Below are 14,156 nucleotides of genomic sequence, written 5' to 3'. Positions count from 1 at the left end.
GCCACGCTGGTTCCGCTGCGGCCCGGGCGGCGCAGCCGGGCATTCGCCACGGCTCAGGCCTCTTCCTTCACACGCATCGCTCCGACGCTCACATCCCCCACCCTCACACCCTCACGCTTTCCTTCACAGCTCGTTGACGAACGCAGTTGAGAAGGCTTAGCCACGAGCCGTATCTTTCATTCTGTAGCCTGCTTTCCTAAGGAAAGAAGATTGCCATCCGTGATCATCTGTTTTTCTGCATTGTTATTCTTTGTCCCAATCAAAATGAACCAAAAAAAACCTTTTCAAAACAAAGTTGGCTACAACAGTGCTAGTGGACAGCCTTACTCTGATATTTAGAGCCAATAGTCCTTAATACCTTCTATGAGTTAAGTGTGCTGTGTCATCCATCCCAACACGTCTCAGCTACAGCCACATGCATGGTGGTGGAGTGCTGACCTGCTACAGACAAGAGCACCCATTCTTCAGGCATAGGCTGCGATGTTTTTATATATTACTGTAGCCAGAGGTTCTGCCCTGTTCTGGTAGCCTGTGGCAATGGCAGAGTGGAGACAGGAGAATGACAGGTCCTCTTTTACATACTTCTGAGTCACTTCACAGCCCTTTCTTTCACCTTCCAAGTCATTGCTGATGGCAAGCAGGGCAGGGACAAAGTGGAACAAGGCACTGCTGCCTCAACTCAAAGAGTAATTTAAAAACATTTTAAAATGGAATACTGATGATCCCTTCCCTTGGTCTTCTCCATTAATCGAGGAAGTGGTGGGGGTACTTAATAAAGTTTTCTGAATATGTTAGTAAGATAGCACATATATACAAACTAAAATGAGAAGAAAATCAAACACATATAAGAAGAAGATAAGCTAATATTATTGCAATCCAGTGTCCACTAACTTGTTCTGAGAGCCTTACCTGTCTAGAGATGCATAAACAGAACTGAAGAATAAAAAAAATAACATAGCAGGAAATGACTGCTACTTGAGTACCTCAGTAACTCAAAGGCAACATGGGTCTGAATTCCAGAGATAAAAGCTCTCAGCTGGGAGCAGTGAGAGCACGAGAACAGGTCTGATGGGGATGGGATGAGCTGGGCTGAGCCTGAGGGATGAACTCATCAGAGTCCAGGCTCAGTGCTGGGAAAGCAGCTCACCCAGGGCCTCTGAAAGTACAACTGTCCCTCCTAAAGAGTTTGAGAAAAATAGGCCTCAAATCACAGACTTGTGAAGAGGAAAGCAACTGACCAAAAAGAAATCAGTAAGAATAATGTCATGATATTCAGGAAGTTGCTACTATAGATAAAGTCATGCTGAGCAAAGAGGTTATTACTTACTCCCCTCCTCTCATGCTTCCCCTGGAAACAGTTTGGTTTGTACCTCTAATATTCCAGTGTTAGGTTAACCTCACCTCCAGCCTTACTGCCCCACCTGAATACTATTAGGTCACTGCTAGAGACATAACTCACAGCTGCTGATGCCCATGTGCAGAATTGGTGCCCTCTCATCCCAACTTTTATAAGAACACCAAAAGTCTTGGCTGTAAGAAGAAGGGTTAAGAGTTTGTTCCACTGCTATGGGGTGCTCTTGTTAAGATTCATAAGGTATTCTTTTGTTTTCATTGATAACTGCTGCTGTTGATATCTAAAATTTTCCACGTGGTCTTATGCAGAGAAAGCAGCAAGAGAAAGCAAATGTGTAACTAAATACAAATATAATCTAATTATATAATAACAATAATTTTGTAATAATTGGAAGGATAATAAAAACGCCTAAAACAAACACACTGTGCCAGAGGTGAACAGTAAATTAGGATTTTAAAATGTCTTCATGTTTAATAATCTAAAATGCTATTAAATTACAGAGGTAAAGCCGTCATCAGTATATATTTTATTTCCACAGTGTCGCTTTGTTCTTTTCATTATTGGTTGATCAGTAACCTTGAACAGAGAAGGGTGAGGAGAAACCGTTTTGAAGATTGGAATATATTATGGGTTTGATTTACGGCAGAGGTTTGATGCCTCCTTGATGTGACCCCTACTGTGATAAACAGATAGACAAACATAAAAGTGGGCAAACAAACATCTGGGGGTTTTATGACATTCACAGCTTGCCCCAAATGTTGTTCCAAATACTTCAAGCATATATTTATGTCCCCAAGTAGGCTAAATGTGGTTTTCTTGTCCAGGTTACTACACAGCCAGTTAAGCATTTTTTACTTTGTGAAGTACTGTGAGAGGGTTTTCTGTGTGAAATGTGCCTGTGGAGCCCTAGTATGTGAAATGTGCCTCTGAAGCCCATCTCCTAGATGTATACATGGTGCTTTATGTGGAGGTCAAGTGCAGAGCAGAAACAAAAGGATGATGGTTGGCTGGCTTTTGTCACAACAACGGGAACTAGGTGTTTCTGACTGCAGTTTCCCTGGCCTGGACAAAAGCTCTGAGAAAGCCTCTTCTCACTTTCCCCCTGAGAAGGACCTTTAAAATTCACTGCACATAATGTGCTGCTGACTGTTGGCAGAAACCCTGGGAACTTCAGACAAATGAAGCTTGCAATGCTGCAATGGTTTAGGCTGCAATGACCACGACTGCAGGGGAATACAGAGTGAAACAGTACATTATGTAACATGGTTTCTGGGCAGTGGCATGGAGATCAGGATGGAAATCTTATTAAACATCCCTGGACAAGCCAGACTAATCAAGATTGGTATTGGACTGGTTACCAGAAGCTGCAGAATTACTCACGATGCAGCATTGGCTGTGGGCAGCCAAGGTTAAGAAGGAACATGACTTTAGTTCAGTACAGAACTTGCAGCGGTTTGTACAGAGGATGAAAATGAGAGGCATATTGTAAAGGTTTTGTTGCCTAAACACACATCACTTCAGGAGGCAGTGGAGTGAGGCCATCCTATGAGTTACATTTCCATCTAGTAGATCTCTCCAGAGCCTCCTGCTTCACTCAGGACATGCACATACAACAAACCATTAAACGTTGTCTATGCAGACATGATGTACATCATAGCCGAGACCCTCAGCTCTGACAGCACACTCTCCTGTATACCTGAGCTAAAGAAACAGCTGGTTGGACTTAGCACATGTTTATGACCCAAAAAAGGGAAACAACCACCATCTTAAGGGCTTGTAGTTCTCTCTGGGTGCAGGCTGGAAGTCCTGACTTGGTAGTAGCTGTGGAGAACAGCATTTCTGAAATGGCAACTCCCTCTCAACACAGTGCCTGTTCCTTTTTCATACTCCTTTGTGTAGCCAAGAGAAGTTGCAAGGGAGAGAGGGGGCCTGGATTTCCCCTTTGATTCGTTCCTACACCTTCTGACTAGAATTCCTAGTGAGGTGATTGACTGGAAGAGTGTACTTGTCCTTTCCTCATCCTGTGCTTTCTCATCAGCTGTCAGAATTAGCATAAATACATCCAAGGACCAGATTATTGTCAAGAGCCAGCTTGGAGAGGCCAGTGAGCCAGCTGTGCCCATTTTTCATTCAACTGAAATAGCGCACACAGCGGAAGGCACCATGGTGGCCCATGCATTGGAAGGGTCATCTGTTCTTTCCAGATGTGGCCCTAAGTTTCCCCCTTCCACCTCCAGAAAGGGAGGAGAAAGGAACAGGTTGACATTCTTTGGGTTCACCATTTGTTTTTTACCTTCTTGGGTTGGCTCGAAAATAGGCCAGGGAAGGATGGCTCTGAAGCCATATTTTATGTCTGCGAGTGCAGGAGGAAAATCTGCAGGAAATACTGACCTTCCAAACAGATTCACTCTCCTCTTTCTTGTGCTCAGGAAGGCCATTTTCCCAAATACAGCCAGCAAATTCCAGCTAGGAGAGAGATTCCCCCAGGGAATCTGGGGGAAAAAAGGAAACCAGGAACACTGCCTAGAATTAGGAGAACTGAGAGGGGTCTGTGCCAAAAAGCACCAATAGGGTCAAGAGTCATCTCTGCATCTACTTAGTAGATGCCTCTAATCACCATGGCCCCATCCTCTTTTTGACCCCAAAGAAAAGCCACTGTGACAACATTCATTTTCTAGGTTCTTTGTTATTATTTTCAAGAGCAGGACAATCATTCAAGCTCTTAAATTTGAGTACTGAAAACCGGTGGTTGTAGAACAGGAGCACCTTTCATTTGTCCTTCACATGAGTTAGAAACCTGATAATTACAAAAGGGATGGATCTGAGTAGAGTTTGTTGCTGGTCTAAGAGATGAGAAGGTTGAGTTCTGGCTCTGGTTCCTTCACTGGGTGTGGGCAGGTGATTTGTCATAGGGGATGGGAAAACCCAGCCAAAACAGCGAAGAGGCTGCTGGGCTTAAATGGGTAGAGGGAGAGATAAAAAGATAAAACAGTTCCAGAGAAGGAAGATCACAGTATGTGCACTCTGCCCATACACATGCTCTCATGCCTGAGAGAGTCAGCAGTTCTCCATAGATCAAGGATCATGAAGGCCCTGGGAAGAGAATGCAGTTTAGTCGCCACGATCCTCAGTTCCATGTTGGAACTCACAGTCATTTTGCCAAGCAAATGTAGTGGCAGTCCTTGGAAAACCGGCTGAAGTATAAAGGGTCTTCCCTCCCCTGTGTTGTCTGTTGAAGAGAGAAACCAGTGTGTGCAAAAGGGTGTGAGAAATAAACAGAACAAGAGAGCAGGGATATTTGGGGAAAACTGTGCAGTTTAGACCCGGGTATGTCTACAGGTTCGCGATGTGCCTGAGGCTGAGGGGGCTGCAGAGGTGGAGGGGGACTCCTCATCCATTGTGTCCCCTTGTTCCTCCTTGTGGAGGCCAAGGCTGATGTGGCTCTGCAGGGCTGCTGGGGTCAGCCATTCCTTTGGGAGGCAGCTCTGGAGGAAGGGGATGCACGAGCTGAAGTAGGCCAGGCGGTTCACCCAGCGGGGGATCTCTTTCCCACATAATATCTGTGGAGTAAACCAAAAAGGAGCATGGTTAATAGCACCAAAACATGTGTAGAGGCAATGTCATCCCCACCTGCACGACCACCTCAACAGGGTGAATTCCCTGTTGCTCAGAACAGAAAGGAGCATCTCCTACAGTCAGAAACAGCTGTAATTGCCAATGTCCACACAAGTGCCCGACCTGCACAGGGACCCCTGCCAGCCAGAGCCCTTGTCAGCATCATAACAGAGACCAGGAAAGACAGCTCATGGCCCTCAATGGCATTGGTGACTCTGTTCTCCAGGCAGGCCATGGGTAAAAGGATAGGCCTGCTGGGGCTTCTCAACCAAAATAATGACATTCCTTTTCCAAGTAGCTCAAAAAGTTTGGAAAAATATTTAGGCTGTTGCTGGCCAGACCTTGAGGAGCCCAGAAGCTGAGTATGGCTAGGTAGATGGAGATGCCTGAGAAGCTGTTCTTGCTGCTCCTTGGGCTGACAACAGTGGATCAGTCAAATTACAGTAGCTGGGGGTCCTTTTCCTATCCTACTATACCACCCTTTAATTTCTCCTCATATGGTATTTCCTAATATGGGAAAAAAAACCAACAAAAAACTCCCAACCTAGGTTCTCAGTAGCCCTGTTCCATTACAGATGCTCCTGGCACTGATTTGGATTACTCTCTGCTAGCACAGAGAGTTTGTTTTCCAAGGTCATATCAAATTCAGTGCAATGAAACAACTTGCTGCATACTGCAGACCCTTTCTTCTGTAGCATTTTACCACCCAGACATACAGGTGCCAGATTTTAGTAGCTGTATCTGGCTGAGACCACATAAAGAATGCTTCCCTTTACATTTTACTATATCCCTTACCAGATGCAGAAGAGACACACATGGAACTGACCAGCAGGCATGCCTTAAGAGCCTGTCTTTAGTAAATATACTGCCTGTGTGTAGGGCCCTACACCAGTATACTAGAGCCTAAAGTCCATAGCAGGTTCAGTAGTCATAATACCTGAATTCTCCTTCCCTACCTGTGTTGTTTCCCATGGAGCAAGAGAGACAGAGAGGAAACTCCATCCCGCAGACCTTGCCCCACAATTTACATGAATTAGTAGTTCCAGGGTTGTCCATACTGTACCTTTTGCCAATATTAAATTCCTCTGCTCTTCCTCCCACCTTCTTTCTGACTAAAACTACACTTAATTTAATACTAAGTACTGCAAAAACTAAAATGGTGTTTGTCTGGAGTCCACTAAGATGATTTGGTGAGAAGTCTTTTATTGGCAAGGTAATAAGAGGATTTAGAGGGCTTAGAGGTTTCAAGAAGTTTTCAGGGAGAATGGAACATTTTCTAGAGGATGGGCTGTGCCATGTTACAGCTGTTACGGCTGACGAGCAGCTGGTCCTTCATGCATATGGCCTGGGCAGAATGCTCTAAGCCCCAGTCCAACAGTCACCTTGAGCATAAGGGAATTAGCTTGCTCCAGCACTGTGGAGTTTCCAATGAGGTGTGGAGAAGGCAGCAAACCTGTGACTGTGCTAATTTGACTATGGAACTCACTTTATTTTGACACGCATTGTTTAAAAATCAATGTGTGAAATTGGAGACAGAATCATTAGGTATCAGAGAATGAGCAGAGCCATTTAGCTGCTAAAATTACTTGCAAGCATAGACTGTTCTTCACCTAATACACTCCAAGGACTTTTATTTCAGTTCTTACCAATGCTGTATTCCACTTAACCTTAGACACAGCTATATGAATCTGTATTTTTGAAATTTTTAATCTGGGGACAATTACTTTGTTAACAACTTTTTATCTCCATCCAGATTCCCTGGTTTCCATTGCTAGAGCTGTTGTCTGAGTCTATAAGTGGATAACCTCTCCACATATGCTTAAGACTCATTCATAGAAAATTTACTGATCCATTTGGATTTTCTCACCAGACATATCAGACAATTTTCCCAAGAATGCTGTTGAAGTTTAAAATTGTATTCCATGTGTTCTACTCAAACATTTTGACCTACACTACACTACACTACTTTGACCTGAGACAAAGTCACAAATTGCACTACAATTTCCCTCAGATTTTGTAGCATTCCTCTTTCTTCCTTTTCAGGAATTTAGGCAACATATTGCCGGTATAGAAGATGACTCAGTTTAGGCTCCTTGTGACATATGCATGCATGTGAGTTTAGTTCTCAAGCAGTTTAAAGTTTTAATAAAGTCTTCCTCCCAGATATTAATAGAACAACTAAACCAGGGTATGATTCTTTGGAAAATTAGCTGAAACAACAGAACAGCATACAGTAAGATGGCCTGAAATGGAAATGTTTTTAAGAGTTGGGTCTATTTTCTAAGCAGATCCCCTAGCAACTGAAATAGCATTTCCCAATGTGGAAGCAATGCTGAGATGTTTGCCTTTTTTTTATAGGAGCTTCTTCACCCAGAATGAATCAATAAGGCAAGGAAGAGCCAGAAAAAGAATGAAGATGTGTGGGCATCAGGCCATCAAGCTACAAAGAGCAGTTTGTGAAGCTCAAGGATAATGATGAAGGTTTCCCTTACCTCAGTCTTGCTTGTCATGTCACCTCTTGTCCATATAGCCTCGTTACTATTCCACAGCAGAACACAACGTTCAATAGGAGCAAAAGAGCAATGGCAGGGAATGCTACCAACACTACAGTCTGCTTCTGTGTTTTTTACTCCTTGCCATAAAGCATATTGTGCTGGAGCATCCAGCAGTGCTTAGCTAATGGAGAAACATCAAATAAACCTGGCTGCCCTGGGATTAAGCCAATTGAGTTTAAATAAAACAGCACAAGCAAGATGAAGTGGGTGTTTTCCAACTGCATATGAAGTCACAGAAAAATCCATATACTGCAGCTCTTAAGAGAAATTCTCCACTGAAAACCACTCACTGCAACGATAAACTCACTGAATGATGTTACCACCCATTGCTTCCATCAGCAGAACCCTTTTTCAGATGGTTTTAGAGTTCAAGATTTCACATGAGGTTCTTTTGCTTCCTTACCAAACAAGTGGGGTTTTCTCTTTTGAAGGAGATGAATTTTTCTGTGCTAGGTCATGTGCTAACTCTGACAGGAGATGTAAATAAATAATAAACTGTTACAGGTCAGAAATTGCAGCAAGCACAACTTCTGATTGCCTGAGACCAGTTCTCGCTTCAGGCACTTGGGCGAAGGCTGCACATACTTGCAGCTTCCACTGAGCGGCACCTGCTGACAGAAAGCCAAATCTCCCATAGCTGCAGCTTCCTCTGGGGACTCTGAGTAAGAACTCTGAATGACCCGGCCGGCACCTGCAGAGTCAAGTGGAAACAGCCGTTCAGCCATCCATGGCTGAAGCCAAATGGGCAGGAGAAATGGGACCTGACAGTTTGGGTGCTTTTTCTAGGCAACTGTCAAATCCACACCAGGATTTCAACTCATCAAGAAACAACTAATTTGGGATACAAAAATATCCTCACAGCATCTTAAGCTGTATCATTTTGCACTAAAAAGTCACTGGTTAGAATGTACAAACTGCCCTGCACCTTCTCCCCTCCCCTAAGTGTCCTAGGAGCTACATGTCCCTGCTGGGCAAAGCTTCAACACTTCCCTGTAAAGCTTTGTGGTGGGCAGGGGAGCAGCCAGGCAGCTGGGAAACATGGGCTGAAATGCCATCCAACAATGGAAGATGCTGAGTCTCCTGCCTTCTAGAAGACAATGTTATAGATGTGCTGCGTTTTAAGAAGGCTTTGGTTCTATGGGCATATGCCAGACATTATCTGAGATAGTCCAACAGGCTGAGCCCCTTTCAAAAAGAAGACAAGGGCTGATCACTTGTCGATCCTAAGAGAAGGCTCTCAAATGTAATAGGTTCTGTGTTGTGCTGGATGATGCAATTGGGGCAATTCAAGCCATGCACAGAAGTATAACTCAAGGCACTGAAGATATTTTTTTAAGTGAGCCCTCCCAGAGGCACCAATCCATGAAAATCAAGATGAGCAGAGACAACATAACATTCCTCAAACAATACAAGCTAATTACTTCCTTGCTAAAGATGAGGTGGCATCCACATGGGACATGTATGATTTGAGCTACTGTATAGTGTTTCCCTCGGTATTTCTTAGAGAATGCAGAGGGTTTTTATTGGCACCTGAGGAGTCTAACACACACCTCAGAGCAATTTAACAGCAAAGGCCATAGAGCTCAAGGGGAATCATTACAGTATTTGTATAAGATGGTTCCTACAAGGCCTACATAATACAGCATAGATTATGTTTATCAGAATTTCAGAATAAGGCCGTTAGATACAAACCAGCACATCTGCCCAGGCAAGAGCAGCCAAAACACATCCATAGAAAGAGAAAATGGCAATTCAATCCATGTAGTTCTTTGACACATCCAGAATAAAACAGTGACCCAATGCAAAGGGACATCTTTTTTGCCACCTCACAAAAACTAACCTGGTAGCATAATTACCCAGTGCTGGCAGAGCTAAGGGAGTTTGAGTGCATCAAGGAACATCCCTACAGCTCTGCACCCCTGATCAGCTGCTGCACATAGTGTGTACACTGAAAATAACATTTCTGCCCCACCCCCTGCCTCTTCCACTTAGCAGCCTTGCTAAAGATGAGGTGGCATCCACATGGGACATGTATGATTTGAGCTACTGTATAGTGTTTCCCTCGGTATTTCTTAGAGAATGCAGAGGGTTTTTATTGGCACCTGAGGAGTCTAACACACACCTCAGAGCAATTTAACAGCAAAGGCCATAGAGCTCAAGGGGAATCATTACAGTATTTGTATAAGATGGTTCCTACAAGGCCTACATAATACAGCATAGATTATGTTTATCAGAATTTCAGAATAAGGCCGTTAGATACAAACCAGCACATCTGCCCAGGCAAGAGCAGCCAAAACACATCCATAGAAAGAGAAAATGGCAATTCAATCCATGTAGTTCTTTGACACATCCAGAATAAAACAGTGACCCAATGCAAAGGGACATCTTTTTTGCCACCTCACAAAAACTAACCTGGTAGCATAATTACCCAGTGCTGGCAGAGCTAAGGGAGTTTGAGTGCATCAAGGAACATCCCTACAGCTCTGCACCCCTGATCAGCTGCTGCACATAGTGTGTACACTGAAAATAACATTTCTGAAAGAGAATGGACGTAACCACCTTCACAACACACCTGAAGGTACAGTCTCACCTTGGTGGAGTTGGCATGCTGGCATCAATTGCTTGAAACAGATTTATAGTATACTTATTGTGTAAAAATTACAGTTTCTACTCTGGGGAATTTAACTAGCCTGTGGGGATCAACAGAATAGATGAAGTGCCACTGGGCTGTGAAGCTGCATGCAGCACACGTTCAGCAGAGCCAGGAATGGCCTGTGACTTACAGAGGAAAGGGTATAGCTGAGAAACTGTAGATGAGGATAAATGAGCTCAGTAATGAGGCTGTGTTCTGGGAGGTAGGAACCTGAGTCAAAGGCAGGAAGGTAGCAGCCAAGTCAAAGGATTTCTAAATGATTTTAAGCAACTGCCTGAAATGCCCCCATTCTCCTATGCAATCCTTTTTTTGTTCTGCAAGGGGCAAGACACTGCAACTCCTATGGGTCTTCTCCAGGATTGTGGGTGTTGTAAAGTAGAGGTAGCACCTGCACTGTCTGTCTGAGACTAGCCAGGAGTGAGGGAAAAAGGAAAGCATTGAACGAAGGGACTAATACCCATGGTTTTGCTCCCCTTATGATGCTAGTTGGAAATGTGTCAGTCACCTCTGTGGATGTGTGGCAGAAGGGCAGAGTTGCCTTTCTGCAGCAGTCTGCATGCAGAGATGGTGGGGTAGGCAGCTCTGGGTCAAATGAGACAGATGGCTCATGGCACCTCAGCACTCACAGGACTGTTCCAGCTTCGCTGGCCCAGCCACCAGTGCAAATGTAACACCTTGTTGAACCACATTCAGAGTTGAATTCTGAGTGGCATCACTGATTAGTATGTACCAACACTGGAGCATGGCAATGCCCTCTGAGCATGAAGGTCTTTGTAAGGAGCACTTATAAGCACAGCCAACAGCTGCGGGATGATAGGGTAGGTAGCAAGTGGCCTCATAATGGATGACCATTTGGGGAAAATTGAGTATAATTAAGTCTGGGCTTGTTAATGGCATTTAAAATAAAGAATATCCCACCAAATGAATGAACAACTGCAATTTATTCCTATTATCATGATGGCATGAAGAGGAATTGCCTTCTCCTAGCAGATGCTGTTTCAAGACCAGTGGCTGAGAACAGCTGTTGCTTAACAAGGTTGTCCTTTCAAGTGTTATGGACATGCTGAGCATGACCAGGCCAACCCATATGCATAGAGGAGAAGACATTCAGAGTGTCTATTTTTCCTGCATAGCTAACTAGAAAAATCTTGTGTTTCAGTCTCAAGCCTTGTTTCCTAACATTAGTGAGGAGCAGATTGCTGCAGATGGAGATACAATGAGAAGGGAGAATACAAGAACTCGTAGGAATGGGGAAAGACCTTCTGTCTGGCAGTATTGGCACAACTCCTAAGCAAAAGGTTCCAGTCTCAAAGCCTATCAACATAGTCAAACAGTTCATTACACTCGTCACACTTTTCATTTAGCATCAGGCAGTGGTGAAAAGGACAGGGATATTTTTTGCCATCTTCATTTGTGGAAAGGAGGCACTGTTCCCAGGCATTTGCACACACACAGACTCAAAGGCTCCATGAGGGTGTGACCAGGAATGAACTCCCCAGACAGTGTGAACTAACTTAGCTCCAAGATATTATGCTCATTTATAACAGATAAGGAAACGGGGGTTTCAGTTTGGTAAGACAGATGCAAAAAGCAGATAAAATAAAATAGATGGATAAACGCACCACATTTACACCAGCCCCAGAGAGCTCAAGTTATTTTTCTTTTGTTAAATTTCCTCTAAAAATATCTTCACTTATAATCTTTTTTTTTTTTTTTTTTTGCTATATAGATCACATTATAGTTAAAACCTAAAATAGCTGCAGACAAAATCAGCCCTTTTTCAAAAAATTGAAATGATGTGCTAAAAACTTGCCATTTAGGGGGGGTTGATTTCTGTTTCAAATTACCTGCCAACTCATATTATTCTCCTGCACAAGTAGATATGGGGAAAGAAGATGGACTGAGAGCTGAAAAGTGCATATAAAAAATTATCCCAGTAATAATTTTTGTTGGACTATTCAGGATAGCAAGGCTAGAGAGGTTAACAGTGGGGAAAAAATTATATTTTTATAGAAGCCTTCATTCTAAGGAATTCCCAAAGACTTCATAAATTTCAACTTATATGCAACCTACACCTAAAAACGTCATTTTACCACTGCAGAGACACCATATCAGGAATGCAATACAGCAGTTTATTAACTACATGCAGTCAAAATTGTGCATGCATACAGGCAGAAACAAGAGGTAAAACTACATCCATCTGAAACCATGAGGATAAATTTATGGGTGCAGGGCATCTTAATAAATAAGCTTCTTTTAAACATATGTGGCAGCTAGAAACCAGAAAACAAACACAGCCTGTTCTCCATGGAGCTAACAACATTCAAAGGCTGCTGCACTAAGCCAGTCTTTCTATCAGCTTCACTGAGGACTGGCTCAGGCACCAGGAAATAAAGCTTTACTAATGTTCTTTCATGTCCTGTGCCTGTTCATTTGTTTGTTTCTTCATTTCCTTCTGTCTTTGATGTCTGTTGGGAGCATCGTCTCCCCTGCCATTAACAGAATTGCACGTAGGTTTTCACTCAACAAAACACCTACCTCCTCTGCAACAGAGGCAACTGAAAAGCAGTTGTTGACTAAGGAAGACGTCAGCATTATTTGCCTACTTAGGATTTGCTAAGGATTGGTTTATAAAAACTTCTGCTGCTTTTGACTGTGACTCAAATGCCACCTGAAGCTCCTTTCTCTGGTGTTTAATCCTTTCTCCGTGATAGCTTTCAGGCTAAGGAGAGCTTCCTAGATTTTAATAACTTGATGATAAGAAGTCACATGCGCCTGGGGATGGGCCTGAAAAGCTTTAGTCTTGAATTGTTCACTGATGATTAAAAAACTGCCCTCATTTGATCCTTGATTCAGAAAACCTGCCTTATTTCAGAAAATCTGCTGAAAATCAAGCTTCTCTGAAGAAAGCAGGATTCTGAGGTTTGTTATATGCTGTCAGTTTTGCTGTGGCTGAAAAAGGATGGGTGAATATTCAGAGAGAAAATAGGTACTGACTACCATCTCCTGCCACTTCAGCACAGCTCCACACCCTCCACAAGTAAAACACAATCCCCCTGTTCTAGCAAAACTCCAACCACATTGACAAAAGGCAACTGGGACAGCCATACCATCAGGAAAGAATACACCAGACAGAGCTGTACAGCCAATAACAAAGGTATCTTCTGGTGCACTGCAGTCACAAGAGATGCGGATTTCCTGCCATCACACTGACATGCAATGACAGTGCCTCTCTCTGCTATTGTCAATAGGACAGATCTCGACTAATAATACCAAGGAAAGGGTAAATAAGCCCTAGCACCCATTCTAGACCCAGTGATCCACCTGCAAGCAAACTTGATTGCACCAAGATCATCCCCTGCCTCTCAAGGAGATTCAGATGTGTGGCTTTACCAAGTATTTCCATCTGGCATGCAGGTTTAATAATATCCCTGTGGTGTCAACATCAATTGTGGGTATGCTAGATGCCTGCTACAGCCCTCGGTAACCATCAGGATCCACTGTGCAGACTCCATCTGTTAATCTTCAGGGCATTTCCTGTTGGACACCATCCTTTTAGGCTGATTTGAGAGAGTCCTGGTGACTTAAGGAGACTGGAAGCTATTTACATCCCAGGTTGAGTATTGCAGTGCTGCAGCTCTAGGATTCTGGCTGAAAAGTATTTGATTGTGACAGGGTCCAGAATCCTTGCCTTCTAGGAGCCAGCCTCATCTAGGGTGCTAAAGAATTTTCCAAGGCTGACATCAGCCACGTCAAATGCTTAGAAGACTCTCTTCCCCTCCTTCGTCAACAAAGAATAGGCCCAGCTCACTTTGCTACCTCCAGTTATTTTTTCCAAGGCCACTTTAGTACAAGAACAAGATCACCAGTTCTCCAAAATAATTTTCTCTCCCTAGAAACTTCTGAAAATTCTATAACTTCAAAATGAGCTTCTAAAACACGGACAATAATTCTGATTTAGGCCTCTCTTTTGTCCTGC

General features: G+C 43.5%; 1 protein-coding gene across 3 annotated transcripts in view; it reads right to left on the bottom strand.

Moving 5' to 3' along the window:
- Nucleotides 1–1,799: 1,799 nt before the first annotated feature.
- The window catches only part of LOC103620794 (desumoylating isopeptidase 2), an 86,623-nt gene continuing 74,266 nt past the window's right edge, over nucleotides 1,800–14,156 (bottom strand). For 2 of the 3 annotated variants that reach the window (XM_008639507.2, XM_017741692.1), the window contains exon 5: nucleotides 1,800–4,914. In XM_008639507.2, the coding sequence (XP_008637729.1) occupies nucleotides 4,672–4,914 (243 nt within the window). In that variant the 3' untranslated portion in view covers nucleotides 1,800–4,671. The remainder of the gene's footprint in view (nucleotides 4,915–14,156) is intronic. The other variant, XM_017741691.1, reaches the window with a different exon arrangement.

Source organism: Corvus brachyrhynchos, unplaced genomic scaffold (assembly GCF_000691975.1).
Source record: "Corvus brachyrhynchos isolate BGI_N302 unplaced genomic scaffold, ASM69197v1 scaffold115, whole genome shotgun sequence".
NCBI lineage: Eukaryota > Metazoa > Chordata > Aves > Passeriformes > Corvidae > Corvus > Corvus brachyrhynchos.
Note: the sequence above shows the minus strand (reverse complement) of the source record. Positions and strands in the feature narration are given on the sequence as shown.